The sequence below is a fragment of the Phacochoerus africanus genome, chromosome 7 (genome assembly GCF_016906955.1).
Source record: "Phacochoerus africanus isolate WHEZ1 chromosome 7, ROS_Pafr_v1, whole genome shotgun sequence".
Classification (NCBI taxonomy): domain Eukaryota; kingdom Metazoa; phylum Chordata; class Mammalia; order Artiodactyla; family Suidae; genus Phacochoerus; species Phacochoerus africanus.
The window spans coordinates 25,006,423-25,023,514 of record NC_062550.1 but is presented as its reverse complement, the minus strand read 5'-3'; the positions used below and the strand labels follow the sequence as shown (position 1 = coordinate 25,023,514).

At 48.6% G+C, this 17,092-nt stretch overlaps 2 protein-coding genes across 3 annotated transcripts; one reads left to right on the top strand and one right to left on the bottom strand.

Annotated features, from left to right (window-relative positions):
* Positions 1 to 262: 262 nt before the first annotated feature.
* CDK2 (cyclin dependent kinase 2) lies at positions 263 to 6,657 on the bottom strand. 2 transcript variants are annotated; one of them, XM_047786872.1, is made up of 8 exons: positions 6,310 to 6,646; positions 5,516 to 5,593; positions 5,285 to 5,405; positions 3,907 to 4,077; positions 3,119 to 3,220; positions 2,271 to 2,414; positions 1,764 to 1,967; positions 263 to 1,486 (listed from the first exon to the last, which is right to left on the bottom strand). In XM_047786872.1, the coding sequence occupies exons 1-8, from the start codon at positions 6,423 to 6,425 to the stop codon at positions 1,382 to 1,384; spliced, it is 1,041 nt and encodes a 346-aa protein (XP_047642828.1). In that variant the 5' UTR covers positions 6,426 to 6,646; the 3' UTR covers positions 263 to 1,381. The 2 variants fall into 2 exon arrangements, with proteins under 2 accessions (XP_047642828.1, XP_047642829.1); XM_047786873.1 differs by lacking the exon at positions 2,271 to 2,414 and having other exon boundaries at positions 6,310 to 6,657.
* Positions 6,658 to 7,659: 1,002 nt separating this feature from the next.
* On the top strand, positions 7,660 to 17,091 carry PMEL (premelanosome protein). The gene is made up of 11 exons (XM_047786868.1): positions 7,660 to 7,784; positions 10,981 to 11,091; positions 11,246 to 11,392; positions 12,714 to 12,848; positions 13,225 to 13,386; positions 13,633 to 14,277; positions 15,292 to 15,408; positions 15,637 to 15,721; positions 15,831 to 16,036; positions 16,140 to 16,227; positions 16,842 to 17,091. The coding sequence occupies exons 1-11, from the start codon at positions 7,709 to 7,711 to the stop codon at positions 16,981 to 16,983; spliced, it is 1,914 nt and encodes a 637-aa protein (XP_047642824.1). The 5' UTR covers positions 7,660 to 7,708; the 3' UTR covers positions 16,984 to 17,091.
* The last annotated feature ends 1 nt before the right edge of the window (position 17,092 follows it).

The following is a 17,092-nucleotide window of genomic DNA, read 5'->3' as shown; positions in this document are numbered from 1 at the left end:
TGTGGGGGCAAGGAGAGATGTAAGTTTGTGGGGAAAGAGAAGTAGGAAATACATAAGCTTCGGTTTCCCCAGCTGTAAAATCAGGGCAATAATTCCCACCTTGCCCACCCTGGGCACTATCCCAGTTGCATCACAGAGATCAAAATGGGGATGGGGTGGGTAGCCCTGCACAGAGATTAGGAAAAGGAGTCTGAAACCAATTATCACATACATTCATATTCTCTCACACACCATTCTTTCAGTAAAACACAAAGAGATGAGCTATAAAACTAAGAACTTTTTTTTTAATGAATTATAAACTAAATTACAAATAATGTTAACAGCAAGAACACTCAAGGACAAAAGGTTGGAGGAAAGAGACAAAATCATAAAAAGAAAAAAAATTTTTCTTAAAAACATTTGCATTATAAACCCCAAGGTGCACAGGGCAACAAATCCACCCATTCTCACTTAAAAAACTACTATAACCTGAAATATAAATATAATTGTTCATCCTTCTTTTAAAGAAATATTTTTTCCCCAATGCCCCCACTCAGTCACAGCCCTAAAAAAGTGTCAGCATTCTCAAAAGGATGTCTAAACCTTAACTTTCACTCTTATGAGGGTGGCCTTCAGAGGAAGATAGGACTTAGCACCTGAAGAACTAAGACTCTTAAAAGGAAGAGAAAAATTCAAACATCTTTCACTTGCCTCTTAAGGCCTCAGTGAAGCATTGTCTTTGTCCCAGAGCCTCCCAGACACCTCTTGCCTGTAGGAGGGACAGGCAAGAAGACTAGGAGCAATCATTTCTACTGCCGCCTCACTAGCACCACAGAGACTGGGAGTCTTGAATCTCCCAGACTGTTAGGTGAGATGAAACACTACAACTAGGGCATAAACTGGTTGGATCTATTTTTTTAACCTAATTCTTTAAAACAGGCCCCTCCCTATGTTTCTGTTTTGCTTGGGTTTCAAAAGTTCCAACTTAGCCCCGCTGTTATCAGTTAGCTTTACGCAATGGCTGCAGGAGATTTGGGGTCTCCCAAACACAGAAAATAATTTCTGGGCTTTCAGAGACTGGATGGCAATCCCTGTGTGGTGGGAGGAGAAAGAGTCAGTCTTTTTTTTTTTTTTTTTAAATACCAGCTCTCATAAGTAACGACTAAGAGGAGGGGGGGAGGGTGGTGGAGGCTGACTTAAGTGCATCTAATACTGAAGCTTCCTTTCAATTTCACCTATTGCTCCCCTCTACCCCCTGTTTCTCCAAAGTTGGCTGGCTGAGAGGAGCAGGTGAGTGCTAAGGCAGCTAGACAAGAACAGTGGGCTAAGAGCCCTGGGCCAAGCCAGATCAGGCCCCCACTGGAGGAGAGGGTGAGACGAGGGGTAGGGTTCACAAAGGCCATCAAAGTCGAAGGTGAGGTACTGGCTTGGTCACATCCTGGAAGAAAGGGTGAGCCAGAGCTGCCTTTGCTGAAATCCGCTTGTTGGGGTCGTAGTGCAGCATTTGCTGGAGGGAGAGATGTATGCTGAGTTCAGTAACGTGATAATGGACTAAATGGGCAGCAGGTATCTTGAGAAATTGGGAAAACAATTCCTTTCACCCAAGGTAGAGTTCCCATTTCCCCCCTCCCTATATCTAACAGGTGCGCCAACAGCCATAGGGAAGCACAAGCTAGGGAAACGCTGAGACCAGGAGTCCAGGGCCTCATTCTTCCTTCACCCTGGAAAAACCCAGCCCTGGGGGAGTAAATGAGAGGAAATGGGTGCCCACCCCCCACTCTCACCGATAACAAGCTCCGTCCATCTTCATCCAGGGGAGGCACAACTTTGCTAAAATCTTGCCTGGCCCACTTAGGGAAACTCGGTTTATAATCAGGCATGGAAGTAACTCCTGGCCAAACCACCTCATCTGGGGTCCCGAGAGTCCGAAAGATCCGGAAGAGCTGGTCGATCTCAGAATCTCCAGGGAACAGAGCCCGGCGGGTCACCTGAAAATGGGGAGAGAGGAAAGGCCGAGACCCACATTGACGTCAGTCACAACTGCCCATTGGATAATGGAGGTTCCCACAGGCAATGGAAGTTCAGCAGGGCCCCATGACTCCCTCCCCAGGGTCTTTCATGGGGTCAGTCACACAGAGCCTGAGACAATGAAGTCCCTTCATCTGTCTCCTTGCCCCCTCCTTCCTTCCCCCAACCATGGCTTTGCAGATCCCCAAGGCTGGGTGGGGCTGGGAGGGGGTGAATGTCTGGGGTGCCACTGACATGTAGCAAAGGGATCCCAAGCCACTCACGGGGTGTGGGGTAGACACTGCGGTCATCCCCCCTCCTTGTGATGCAGCCACTTCTAGATAGGAGCACAGCGGGCAGAGACTGTGTCTTCCATTTCTTCTGTGTTCCCCACAGCACCTAGCATGGTGCTGGGTACATACTAGGTGCTTAACAAATATTTTTTGATGAATTGAGAGACGAATATGGGCAATTGTAAGATAATGTACTGGGGGATAAATGCACATTATATGTATGTATATATATATATATATATATATAGGCTAATGGTCTCCAAGCCCCCAGTTACAACCCAGATAAGGGACCATAAAATATATGGCTGATTTGATTTGAAAACTCAGCTCACTCCACTGTTGCATTAAACGGGATGAGAGCTCCCTTACAAGACTGGGCCTTAGGGATCCTTCAATCTGAAAAGCCAGAGGTTGAGGGGGGGTATGATCTAAGCCTGCAGTTTAAAGAAGAGTTGTGAATACAGCGAACACCGTTGGCCTCACCACTGTGTTCCAAGTGCCCTACGGTAAGGTCTACAGGCCAAATAAAGGAGATGCTAAAAGGAACTCATTTTCCCAAATATAAGCAGGCTAAAGCTAAAATGGCTGCAGAAATGATTTAGCTCAGTTTGGAGATAAGACATGAATGCTGGCTGCTAGGGCTGATTGAGGCTAGCCTAACATTGTGGCAGACATTGAGGATGACAGTCCTATTCTTTCCCTACCAACCTCCTTTGTGCTACTCTAGAGGAGGGATCCTGTGATGAGAGAAGGACCATGAGCCTGGGCCAAGAAACAGTTCTGTCGTTCCTGAATGTGGGGAGGAGTGGGCCAGGTGGAACTCGGGCATGCCTGCATACCATCTCAGCAAAGATGCAGCCCAGGCTCCAGATGTCCACGGCTGTAGAGTAGTATTTGCAGCCCAGAAGGATTTCAGGTGCTCTGTACCACAAAGTCACCACCTGGGGACAAGAGTAGGGAGGGGAAGGATAGTATATGGGGCATGGAGATTCCAACATCTCAGCTCCTCGACACTATGCTGCTGACTCTCAGCCTCTTAAAAGAAGCTTTTTTTCCTCCATCCTTTCCTTCCCTCTGATGTCCTCTAATAACCGGGACAGCTTCTTGTCTGTTTGTTTTTGCTTTTTAGGGCCACACCCTCGGCATATGGAGGTTCCTAGGCTAGGGGTCCAATCGGAGCTACAGCTGCCGGCCTATACCACAGCCACAGTCATGTCAAATCCTCAACCCACTGTGCAAGGCCAGGGATCAAACCCGCAACTTCATTGTTCCTAGTAGGATTTGTTTCTGTAGCACCACGACGGGAACTCCTGGGACAGCCTCTTATCCTATAGTAGCCTAGTCCATGGTCCTTGGAACCCCAAATTTTCTGAATCCTCAATTTGCAACTTTCTTGGAAGACTTGAGGCAAGCAGTCATAATTTTGATGGTGTACCATCCAGCTCTCCTAGCTTATTATCTATCAAAATATGAAGTCTGTGCATACTCTAAGACTTCTTGGGGCATCAGAGATAACTTTCCATCTAGTGAGAGAGAAACTGCTAGCCAGATATTTTTAGTAACTTTGTGAATGTCCCTGTTAACACCTCCCAAGAAATTCAGAGAAGACATGCAGAGAGGAGCTCACCTCATGGGTGTATGTACGAACAGGGACTCCAAAGGCTCTGGCCAGTCCAAAGTCTGCTAACTTGATAGATCCTTCTGCGTTGATAAGCAGATTCTGAGGTTTAAGGTCTCGGTGCAAGACCCGATGAGAATGGCAAAAAGCTAGCCCCTGAAGCAGCTGGAACAGATAACTCTGACAAGGGGAGAGAAGGGACTGTGTTTTTCCACCAAAGTGAGCAAATTAGGGTCTGCTCTGTGCCTCCAGAGTTTCTACTAAAGCCTTTATTATGTTAGATTGTAATTAAACATTTACAAGCTTTCTCCCATTGGACTATCAGCCCAGTGAGGATAAGGATCAGGTCTTATTCAGTTTTTTGTTTTGTTTTGTTGCTTTTTAGGGCTGCACCCTCGGCATATGGAGGTTCTCAGGCTAGGGGTCAAATTGGAGCTGTAGCTCCCAGACTATGCCATAGCACAGTAACACAGGATCCGAGCCACATCTTCGACTTACACCATAGCTCACGACAACGCCAGATCCTTAACCCACTGAACGAGGCCAGGGATTGAACCTGCATCCTCATGGATGCTATCAGATTCATTAACTGCTGAGCCATGACGGAAACTCCCTGTCTTATTCAGTTTTGCATCTCTTTTCCATATTCTGTGTCTAGCACATTGAGGGTCTTCAATAAATGTGTTGGATAAATGTTTATTGATAGATTAAAAGTAGCTCCAGGAGTAAAGAACCCAGCAAAACAGACAATAGAGACTCACTGGCTATTTCTCCCACCAATTTTTTTTTTTTTTTGAAGAATTTACCAAGTGCTCTCCAGTCCCATTTATCTGAGTTTTGTTGTTTTTTGTTTTGTCTTTTTGCCTTTTCTAGGGCCGCTCCCGAGGCACATGGAGGTTCCCAGGCTAAGGGTCTAATCAGAGCTGTAGCCATGGGCCTATGCCAGAGCCACAGCAACATGGGATCCAAGCCTCGTCTGCGGCCTACACCACAGCTCACGGCAATGCCGGATCCTTAACCCACTGAGCAAGGGCAGGGATCGAACCCGAAACCTCATGGTTCCTAGTTGGATTCGTTAACCACTGAGCCACGGTGGGAACTCCACCTTTTATCTGAGTTTCATCTCACCTTCCACCTGAGCTGCTAAATTGACTCACAAGAGTTTCAACTTTGATTCTTCTGCCCAGCCCTAGGGTTAATAAGCATAATGAGCGGTGAAAGAGACACACACACACACACAAAAGGTGTGTGTGATTGTGTTTGCGTGATAGGGGGATGACGGCTGGGAATGAAGCCAAGATCACAAATCATCACTCAGTCTTAATTATCTGTCTTAAGTGCCCCCAAGACATGCTCATGTTGGGGAGGAACTGATGAGAAGGATTACCTTTATGAGGGGAAGTGGAATGCCAGTGAGAGCAGAGGCATCCATGAATTTCTTGAGATCCTGGTGCAGAAACTCAAAAACCAGGTAGAGTTTGTTTTCTGTGTGAATGACATCCAGCAACCTAGGGAAGGGGGGTGTCCAGGAACAGAGGTGAGGGAGAGAAATGTCCAGACAACACAAACAGAACACATCTTCCTTTACTGTCAGAGCACCTCCCGGATGCATACTTACTTGACAATATTAGGGTGGTTAAGCTCCTTAAGCAGAGAGATCTCTCGAATGGCAGTACTGGGTACACCCTCCGTCTCACTTGGAGAAGTTGGGGAAGCAGATGGGAATGTGGTTACAAATATTCCTTTTTCCCCAGCCCAGTCATGACCCCCCAGAGACACCACCCCAGCATCCTCTAGGGAAATGAGAGAAAAGGGGTGTCAGGGATTAATTCATGGGTGGACAGGAAGGGCTTTTGGACACATTAAGGTCATTATTTCTTCTTTTCCCAGGGGTAGATTAGCAAAGCCTCCTGGTGAAAGTGAAGAAGGTTAACTGGGGAAAAAAAAGGTGGGGGTGGGGGGAGTAGCAGCACCCAGCCTCCGAGAGGGGCCAGTGAGTTTCAACTGCCATTCTTTTGAAAGAGGGAGAGAATTCTAAGATGAGGGTGGGGTTGAGACAGCGAGGAAAGTTCGTATTCAAAAAGTTGCTCTTTACCGCTTTCTACAAAACCCAACTCCACGGGGAGTCCTGGACCCCAAATCAGAGGCCTCCTTCCTCTTCCCGAGTCTTTCTGACTGTACATTTTCGGGCATCACCCGCCTTTGGAAAGGAAATTTCCCATGGACTCTACACTACCCTATATTCTCCACAAGGAAACCCTGTACTGTCCTTCAACCTACCTCTCCACTTCAAAAGAAGTCCCTCCCTACTACCTTCCGGTCCCTGGATGGCTACCCGCCTGTTGGGGTGGGGGTGGGGGGCACTCAAGGAGCTCCGGAGTTAGAGGAGTCCCAGGTACAGAGGCCACTCACGTGTCCAGGCGGATTTTTTTAAGCGCCACCACTTCTCCCGTCACCTTGTTTTTGGCTTTGTACACAACTCCGTACGTGCCCTCTCCGATCTTTTCCACTTTTTGGAAGTTCTCCATGAAGCGCTAGCGAGTCGAATCAGCCCGGCCCTGGAGCGGGGGCCTGGGAACCCAGCAGAAAGCGGCACCCAGCTCTCGGGGGCCGAGGAGGGGGAAACAGGGCCCTGCACCGCGGCCCCAGGTCGGGATGGAACGCAGCGTATCTCTCGCTCTTGTCAATTTGTCCAACTTGAAACAATGTTGCCGCCTCCCCCCGCCAGTTCCCTACCGCCACCAGAAGCCCCGCCCCTCCTTCCCGCGTTTCCCTGGCTCCGCCCCCGGATCTTCCTATTGGTTAACGTCAGAGTGGGAAGGGCCCGTCCTGCGCTCCGCCACGCCCCAAACGACCCTTCCCAGCTCAAGTTTCTGAGGTGTATTAAGTCAAGTTTTAACCTAGGTGGGAAGGTGAAATATCGTGTTCCTAGTATTTGATTTGGGCTCGAGTTTTCTACTTGTACTTTGAGTCTGTAGGGATTTCCTAATATCTTTTTTTTTTTTTGTCTTTTTGCCATTTCTTGGGCCGCTCCCGCAGCATATGGAGGTTCCCAGGCTAGGGGTCTAATCGGAGCTGTAGCTGCCAGCCTACGCCAGAGCCACAGCAACGCAGGATCCGAGCCGCGTCTGCAACCTACACCACAGCTCACGGCAACGCCGGATCGTTAACCCACTGAGCAAGGGCAGGGATCGAACCCTCAACCTCATGGTTCCTAGTCGGATTCGTTAACCACTGCGCCACGATGGGAACTCCGGGATTTCCTAATATCTAAACCGGGTTTTCACCACCCTTAGGAAAATGTGCACTGATCTAAGATTAAATTCCACCTAGCCCAGGGAACCTTCTCTGAAAAGCAGGACGCTGGGAAGCTCCTTGTAAGGGCTTCCTGGACCTCGGAGGAGTCATTGCCTCTGTCAGCCTATCCTACACAATCTCTGTTTTTGGATGCAGGGTTGCTGTTTCTACAGTCTTTTTGACAGGTTCCTGGTTTGACTCACAATAGATTGATCCACTCTCCCATGATGGATTGTGTGTGTAGGGTACGTGTTATGCTATGTTGCTGCTCTTCAGTCAATTCTTTGGGCGGGGGAGTGTTGAGAGTGACCCTGTGAAGCCGGAAACTGTCACTGCGTAGCAAGATGTCCAGGGACCAGGATCCCTCCCCAGTTCTGCCTTTCTCAGGTCCTCCTCCTCCTCCCAGGCCTCCTCTGGAGGGAAAGGGGGAAGGGCTATGCAAATGAGCACCCCTTTCTTATATAGGGGCTTGTCCTTTGCCCCAGTGCCTTTGGTTGCTGGAAGGAAGAATACCATGGATCTGGTGCTCAGAAAATGCCTTCTCCATGTGGCTGTGATGGGTGTCTTTCTGGCTGTGGGGGCCACAGAAGGTGAGTATGGGGAGTGTGGACATGAGCAAGTGTGAATTTGGGGTTGCACACCTGCTCTGCTTTTCCCCTCCCTAATGGGAAATACCAGCAATGCCTCAGACTTCTCCCTCCCATTTGATTTAGTGAGGACATGGGCACATGAACTCTCTCTCCACATGGAGATTTGGGACTGAGCCTAAAAATAATCCCATCCGCTTGGAAGGGCAAGAGAAGAGTGGGTCTTTGTGGCCCTAATTCTGAGACCCGTGGACAGTGAGCTGGAGGAGGGGATCCAAGGGGATAAAATGAGAGGGAGACTCTTTTAGGCAATGTCTCAGGCACTTGGGATAGAGTATTTCCAATGAGTAACAAGAGAATGTGGTATTGAATAGAGGGTAAAGAGGTACCACATTTCATCTTTGGGATGGGCATGGGCAAACACAGGCTTTTGTTCTGGGGCTGGAAGTCAGGCAGAGGGGTCTCAGCTGAGCATCACATGAAAGGGCTCTGGGGGATTGTGGCCTCGTGACAGCAGCGAGGGGTGGGGGTGGGAGTGGTGAGAGGGTCTGGAATGTCCCGTGCTGCTCTGAGGAAGGGAGGGTTGGAAGTGGACAAAGAATGGGGCATCTTATGATTCTCTTGCTCTAGTTGTGGGATGCTCAGTGGGATGATTCCAGGTCTCCCCCAGCAGAATCGACCAGATTTCTGGTACATGTTAGAAATGGAGTTAGGATAGTTTCTGGTATGCTGAAATATCTACATCGAATCCTAGTCTACCACTTTCTCTAGACCCCTGGTCTCATAGACTTCTAGGAACTTCTTCTTGATCTGACTTCATTCCTGGTGCAGTTTCAAGTCTTTTCTTTTACTATGTTCCTTATTGTACTCTAGACACATTCTGTTTGTAAATGTCCACCTGAGGTTCTTAAAAATATTGTGCTTTTTGGAAACTTTTTTTTTGTGTGTGTGTATGTGTCTCTTTAGGGCTGCGTCAGCAGCATATGGAGGTTCCCAGGCTATGGGTTGAATCGGAGCTGTAGCTGCTGGCCTACACCACAGCCATAGCTATTCAGAATCCAAGCCACATTTGCAACCTACACCACAGCTCACAGCAACACCTGATCCCCTAATTTTTTTTTTAAGTCATAAGAAGACATTTCTAGATATTCATGAAATTTCAAATGGATGGGTTTGGTAACTTTGTTATGAATTAACATTGTGTTTCCTCAAGAAAACATTCAGGTGTTCCTATTGTGGCTCAGCGGTTATGAACTGGACCAGTATCCATGAAAATTCGGGTTTGATCCTTGGCCTTGCTCAGTGGGTTAAGTATTCGGCATTGGCATGAGCTCTCGTGTAGGTCAGACGCAGCTCAGATCCAGTGTTGCTGTGGCAACTGCAACTCTGATTCTACCCCTAGCCTGGGAACTTTCATATGCTGTGGGTGTGGCCCTAAGAAGCAAAAAAAAAAATCTTTTTGCAGATACATACTGAATTTGTAGGGTTTAAAATAACATGATGTTGGGAGTTCCCATTGTGGCTCAGCGGTAACTAACCCAACTAGTTACCATGAGGATGCAGGTTCTATCCCTGGCCTCACTCAGCTCTGGTGTAAGTTGCAGATGCAGCTCGGATTGCTGTGGCTGTGGCATAGGCAGGCAGCTGCAGCTCCCATTTGACCCCTAGCCTGGGAACTTGCATATGCTGCAGATGCAGTCCTAGAAAGAAAGAAAAAATAACATCATGTGTGGGATTTGCTTTTAAGTACTTTAGCCCGAAACAAAAAAACAAAACAAAACAGGGAGTTTCTGTCTTGGCTCAGTGGTTAATGAATCCAACCAGGAACCATGAGGTTGTGGGTTCGATCCCTGGCCTCGCTCAGTGGGTTAAGGATCTGGCGTTGCCATGAGCTGTGGTGTAGGTCGAAGACACGGCTCGGATCCCGCGTTGCTGTGGCTGTGGGGTAGGCCAGTGGCTACAGCTCCAATCAGACCCCCAGCCTGGGACTCTCCATATGCCGAAGGTGTGGTCCTAGAAAAGACAAAAAGACAAAACCAAAACAAACAAACAAAAGCAAAACACAACAAAGGACTGATAAAGCAAATGTGGCAAAATGCTGATTGTTGTTGGATCTGGGTGAGGCATATGGAGATCCATCATATCCCTTTTTTTCAGACCAATCAATCAATCAGTTGTAATAATTCATTTGCCCCCATCCCCAATTTCCACCTCCCTCTGATCCACCTTTCTGTTTGCCATAGTGATCCTTCTAAAACACAAATCTACAAATCTGATCATGATCAAAAAGCTTTTGCAGGGTGAATTTTATGGTATTTTTATTTATTTATTTATTTATTTTTAGGGCCACACCCGTGGCATATGGAACATCCCAGGCTAGGGGTCTAATTGGAGCTATAGCTGTGGGCCTACACCACAGCCATAGCAATGTCAGACCCGAGCCACATCTGCGACCTACACCACAGCTCACGGCAGCACTGGATCCTTAACCCACTGAGTGAGGCCAGGGATCGAACTTGCAACGTCATGGTTCCTAGTCGGATTTGTTTCCTCTGCACCTTCAACGGGAACTCCTATGGTATTTTAATTATATCTCAATAAAACAAAGAAACAAGATCTTCTGAGATAACCTTGTCTACAGGCTAAAGGCCAAACTTCTTTGCCTGTTACTCAAAGCCCCCACCCTATCTTGGCCTTATCTCTATCAGTGTACATCAACCACATTGCTAGTGGTCCCATATCATGCCATGTGCTTCCATGCCTCCGTGCATCTGCTCATGCTGGGCCTTCTGCCTGGAATGCTTTATCCCACAGGCCAACTCCCTGCTGAGTCTTTCCAAATCCACCAGAATGGAATTAATCTGTTTTAGTCTGTCATTTTGTTGTACTTCATGCATGTCTGTTATGGCTCATATTAAACAGTGCCTTGAATTTGGGTAATTTATAGGGTATTTACTACAATATATGTCTGCTTCATCTTCTTTAACTTGAATCCCTTTGGGACTTTTTTGTTTGTTTGTTTGTTTGTTTTTCCATTTCTGAAGTTCTTTGCACCTAGCACAGTGCCTGGTATGTGGTGGGTATTCCATAAATTACAATGCACTTTGAATCTGAGAGTGAGTGTATGACATGGGACAGTGTTATCCCCTGAGAAGGGAGTGAGTGATGACCTTAGACCCTCATGGTACCTTCTCTTTAGGGCCCAGAGGCAGGGACTGGCTTGGTGTCTCAAGGCAGCTCAGAACTAAAGCATGGAACAGTCAGCTATATCCAGAGTGGACAGAAATCCGGGCACCTGACTGCTGGAGAGGTGGGAACTGGGCAATTTCTGAGGAGGGTACAATGGCAATGGGGTGGGGAGAGGGGCAGGAATGGATTGAATGTGGCTTGGGAGGATAGAGAGGGGAAAGGCATATGAAGAGGGGAAGCCAAGAAGTCTCAGCTAATGCAGCTGCCCTTTCCAGGTGGCCGGGTATCGCTGAAGGTCAGCAATGATGGGCCTACACTGATTGGGGCAAATGCCTCTTTCTCTATTGCCCTGCACTTTCCTAAAAGCCAAAAGGTGCTGCCAGATGGGCAGGTCATCTGGGCCAACAACACTATCATCAATGGTGAGTACTTTTCGACTCTAGGCTTCATTCCTAGGGCTCAGAATCCCTGGTATCCCCAATGAGCTCAAGGAGTGCCCCTTCTGCTTTTTTTTTTTTTAATAAATTATATATGTAATATATATTCATTGCAGAAAAATTAGAAAACACAGGTAAAGAAAAAAGAAAAAAAAATTAATAGTCCCCTAAATGAGACCGAAGACCCAGTGGACATAGAAGTTGGACAGACTTGGATTTAAACTTGTTAGTAGTATGTGACCCTGGGAGAGTCACTTTATAGCTTTGTGCTTTTATTCCCTTATCTGTAGAATGGAGATGACACCTACTTTAAAAGCTTGGTGTAAGGATTAAAATGTGATGACACATAAAGAATTTAGGAGTTCCTGCTGTGGCACAGTGGGTTAAGAATCCAACTGCAGTTGCTCGGGTGGTGGTGGAGGCCTGGTGCAGTGGGTTAAAGGATCTGGTGATGCTGCAGCTTCAGTGTCAGCTCAGATTCAATCCCTGGCCCAGAAATTTCTGTATTCCATAGATGCGGCCATAAAAAAGAAAAAAAATTAGCATCATGCCTGCCCTAGCCTATAGTACAGGCTCAATAAATGTAAGCTGGTGCTGTTATTTTCACTTTTTTTTACAATTTTTTTTGGCCATACCCACAGCATATGGAAGTTCTTGGACCAGAGATCAAACTTACGCCACAGCAGTGACCCAAGCCACTGCAGTGACAATGCAGGACCCTTAACCTGCTGTGCCACAAGAGAACTCTTGTTGTTTTAATTTTTATCCCACTAGCTAGAGCAAATCATTCTAAACATTTGCTACATGGCCTTCCAATCAATCTCTTTCCTATGTAAGCATACACATGGGAATCTTTGTGTTGTTTTTTTTTTTCCTTTTCCTTTTTTGTCTTTTTAGGGCCACACATGCGGCATATGGGAGTTCCCAGGCTAGGGGTTGAATCGGAACTACAGCTGCCAGCCTACACCACAGCCACAGCAACGCCAGATCCAAGCTGCCTCTGTGACCTCCACCACAGCTCATGGCAACACCAGATCCCGGACCCACTAAGCAAGGCCCTGTATTGAACTAGCATCCTCATGGATACTGGTCGGATTCATTTCCACTAAACCACAATGGGAACTCCCAGGAATCTTTAATTATAGTTTCCATTTTCCCCACTCCCACTCCCCATGGGTTATACCAAGGGGTATATATTTTGTAGCTAGGCAATATTCCCAGAGCCCTCTCTGGGAGCCATGTTAAAGGTTTCAATGTATGGTAAGGAATGCTAGGGCTTGAGGGTGACTTAGTATCTTCCTTTCAGGGAGCCAGGTGTGGGGAGGACAGCCGGTGTATCCTCAGGAACCCAATGCTACCTGCATCTTCCCTGATGGGGCGGCCTGCCCACCTGGCCCTTCGTCTCAGAGGAGGAGCTTCGTTTACGTCTGGAAGGCCTGGGGTGAGAGACACCTCCTCTGCCATATCATCCACACCTGGATTCCCCTCTTCCCACCTCATCCCCTTCCTTTTGGTTCCACCTCTTAACTCCGTGAGTTTCCCCAATCTTCACTTCTCCCCGGCTCCTTCCTCTTCCACAGCACTTAGCCAATCTATGATACTTCTGGGAACCTTTCTCTGATTATAGTCCCCAGCCAACAGAACCCCTTATTAGAATGCCTTTCTGTCCCCTGATCTGTGAGCTTCCAAACACCCTCTGAAATAACCATCCTCGATACAACTCCCAACCTCCCTTCTCTGGTGTCCTGTCTCTAATCTTGTGCCGGTCCCCTGTGACCAGTAATCCCCTTCCTTACTCTCCTCTCCAAAAACCTCAGGCCAGTACTGGCAAGTTCTGGGGGGCCCTGTGTCTGGACTGAGCATTGGGACAGGCAAGGCAGTGCTGGGCACACACACCATGGAAGTGACTGTCTACCACCGCCGGGGGTCCCAGAGCTACGTGCCCCTGGCTCACTCTCGCTCAGCCTTCACCGTTACTGGTAAGGATTTGGGAAGGGACAAGGCCAGTTGCAGGGCAGGAGAAGGTGGGAGGCTTCATTGGACAGAAAAAGGGAAAGAGGAAATGGTGTGTAAGCTTTGGGGACAAAGCCAGGAAGACCTGGGCAGAGGAATGTGGGGCTTCAAAGCCATTGAAGGGCCAGGCGGCTTGGGATTAGAGGGTGTGGCTACGAAAGGAGAAGCTGCGGCCCAGGCCTTGTTCTCACCTTTTCTGGCTCCAATCCCAGACCAGGTGCCCTTCTCCGTGAGTGTGTCTCAGCTGCAGGCCTTGGACCGAGGGAACAAGCGCTTCCTGAGAAAGCAGCCTCTGACCTTTGCCCTCCAGCTCCATGACCCCAGTGGCTATTTGGCTGGGGCTGACCTCTCCTACACCTGGGACTTTGGAGACAACACTGGGACCTTGATCTCTCGGGCACTTGTGGTCACTCACACTTACCTAGAGTCTGGCCCTGTCACTGCCCAAGTGGTGCTGCAGGCTGCCATTCCCCTCACCTCCTGTGGCTCCTCCCCAGTTCCAGGCACCACAGATGGGCCTGCGCCAACTGTAGAGACCCCTGGCACCACAGCCAAGCAAGTGCCTACCACAGAAGTTGTAGGTACTACACCTGGTCAGAGGCCAACTGCAGAGCCCTCTGGAACCACAGCTGTGCAAGTGCCAACTGCAGAGGGCATGGGTACTACACCTGATCAGGCACCAACCTCAGAAGTCAGGGGTACCACACCTGCAGTAATGCCAACTGTAGAGCCCTCTGGAACCACAGTTGCACAGGTAACAACTACAGAGTTGGTGGAGACCACAGCTGGAGAGGTACCAACCCCTGAGCCTGAGAGTCCAGATGTCAGCCCATTCATGCCTACAGAAGGTCTGACAGGTAAGAGAGCCAGTGTGAATGAAGCCCATTGAGGTGGGACATTTGTCAGCACTCTAAAGAGCCGAAAGACTTATTCAGGACCCAGATGTCACCTAATCCTTAGCTTAGCAATCAGGTCCCTTCAGAATCATCACTGGCTTTAAAACTCCTCAAGTCCCTCTTAATGACACAGACTAGATCTAGAGTTCAGAAACCCAGGGTCTTCTCCTAGGCCATGAGGAAAGAGGTTGTTGCTTCACTGCCCATGAAGAGTTGTTCCCTGAAAGGAAGGTCAGGGAGCAGTCTGTGATAGTTTGCATAATATTTATATCTCATTTTCTGATTGTGAATGCATAGAAATCTTTCCCAGGTTCTGACACCACTCCACTTCCCACCCTTGGATTCCCATCCCAAAGTAGGTCTACCTGCAATTGTGGTAGGTACACTGAAAAGGGAGGAATGAGATAGTAACACTATGATGAATTAACATATGTCAAGTGTGTAGCCCAGGACCTGGCACAGTGTGGGGTGTGCTAAACATTAGGGTTGTGGGGTTTTTTTTTTGTTTGTTTTTTTGCTCTTTTTTAGGGCTGCACCCATGGCATATGGAGGTTCTTAGGCTAGGGGTTGAATCACAGCTGTAGCAGCTGCCCCATGCCACAGCCCCAGCAACGCTAGATCTGAGCCCTGTCTTCGACCTCACTACAGCTCATGGCAACGCTGGATCCTTAACCCACTGAGTGAGGCGAGGGATGGAACCCACAACCTCATGGCTCCTAGTTAGATTTGTTTACCACTGAGCCACGATGGGAACTCCACATTAGGTATTTTTAAAACTCCAGCTCTCCCCCTGTGTGACTCTGAGGCAGTCATTTCTCCTTTGGAGCCTCCGTTTCCTTATCTATAAAAGATATCCTAGGTCTTATCTGATGCCAAGCCTGGATCCAGTAGCTCTGGCTCTACCTGGAAAAATGCCATCTTGCTTCTGTTTCCAGGCGAGTCACTTGACTTTGCCTCTTTTATCCACCCTGCCAGGCTCCCAGAGCCCCCTGCTGGATGGCACAGCCACCTTAATCCTGGTGAAGCGACAAGCCCCCCTGGATTGTGTTCTGTATCGCTACGGCTCCTTTTCTCTCACCCTGGACATTGTCCGTGAGTCTTGCTGTCTTTAGGGGCTGGTGGAGGGAGGCATGAGCTACCTATGGTTGCCCAGTGGAAGCACACCTTGGAAGGAGTTACTCACCTGGACAAGAAGAATACCAAATATCAGGGCTTTCATTTGATGGCATGAGGATGGGGAGGCAGCCCTAGGACATTCCTGTCTGTGGGCCTTTGGGAAAATGGAGAGGAATCTCAGACTTAAATCTTGCAACTTTGCAGAGGGTATTGAGAGTGCTGAGATCCTGCAGGCTGTGCCATCCAGTGAAGGGGATGCATTCGAGCTGACCGTGTCTTGCCAAGGCGGGTGAGTGTCCACTGGCTGCCCTGAGACCTCTTGGGTTGACTGTTGCCCTGCTCTCTGGTGTCCAATATTCCTTCCCAGACTCCCTGACATGAGCTGACATCTCTCTCAGACTACCCAAGGAAGCCTGTATGGACATCTCATCACCAGGGTGCCAGCCCCCCGCCCAGCGGCTGTGTCAGCCCGTGTCACCCAGCCCAACCTGTCAGCTGGTTCTGCACCAGGTGCTGAAGGGCGGCTCAGGGACCTACTGCCTCAATGTGTCTCTGGCTGACACCAACAGCTTGGCAATGGTCAGCACCCAGCTTGTCATGCCTGGTAGGTATCCGACAAGAGGTAGGATGATGAAGCAGAGTGGCAGAGGCTATTTGACAGGAAGCAGATACTGACACCAGCTGTGCCTGGGATTCTGCTTATGTAGGTCAAGAATCAGGCCTTGGGCAGGCTCCCCTGTTCGTGGGCATCTTGTTGGTATTGATAGCTCTGCTACTTGCATCTCTGATATACAGGTAAGAGCCCCATCCCACTCAACCCCCTTATTCCTTATTACCACCACTCACTTTTCCTTAAGGGAAGAAGGACCACCACCCTCTTCAAAGCATAGTGTCCAGGAAAGAGCCTAGTCTTGGAAGTTAAACAGGTGTGGGCTGCAGTCTTGCTGGTGAAACCTCAGGAAAGTAGCTTAACCCTTCTGAGCCTCTGAAAAGTAGGAAAACTAATACCTGCCCTGTGTAATCCTGTTGTCAGGAATCTAGACAATGTGAATAAAGCACCCAGTTCTGAAGCAAAGATGCAATAAATGATGATTTAGATGACTGTTGTTATTAAGGATATTAAGAGTAGAGGTGGTTGGGCGAACTGAGTTCTCTACCTATAAAAAGGGCCGGTCCCCAGGCCTGACGTGCCAAGGTCCTCAAGGCAGGGAAGCGTGTAGGGTAAGAGGGGAATGGACAGAGGATCCCATAAAAACAAGAGAGGGTGAATCCTGTTGGTGAGAAGAAGGGGAGGAACTCAGGATCTAGGCTAAGTAAACCTGGGATATGGTTTATCCTCTTTGGAGAAGCACAAACAGGCTGCCCTTGACCATTGCTAACCAGTATCCCCCTTCTGCTCCCAATATCAGGCGCAGACTTATGAAGCAGGACTCGGCCCTCCCCCTCCCCCAGCTGCCGCATGGTAGATCACCCTGGCTGCGTCTGCCCTGGGGCTTCCGCTCTTGCCCCGTTGGTGAGAACAGCCCCCTCCTCAGTGCGCAGCAGGTCTGAGTAGGCTCATGTGCTGTCATGCTTTACCCAGGTGGACAGCAATGTCCATCTTTTCTCCCATCTTCCCATGGGGATTACTATTGCCTGAAATAAATACTCAGAACCTTGT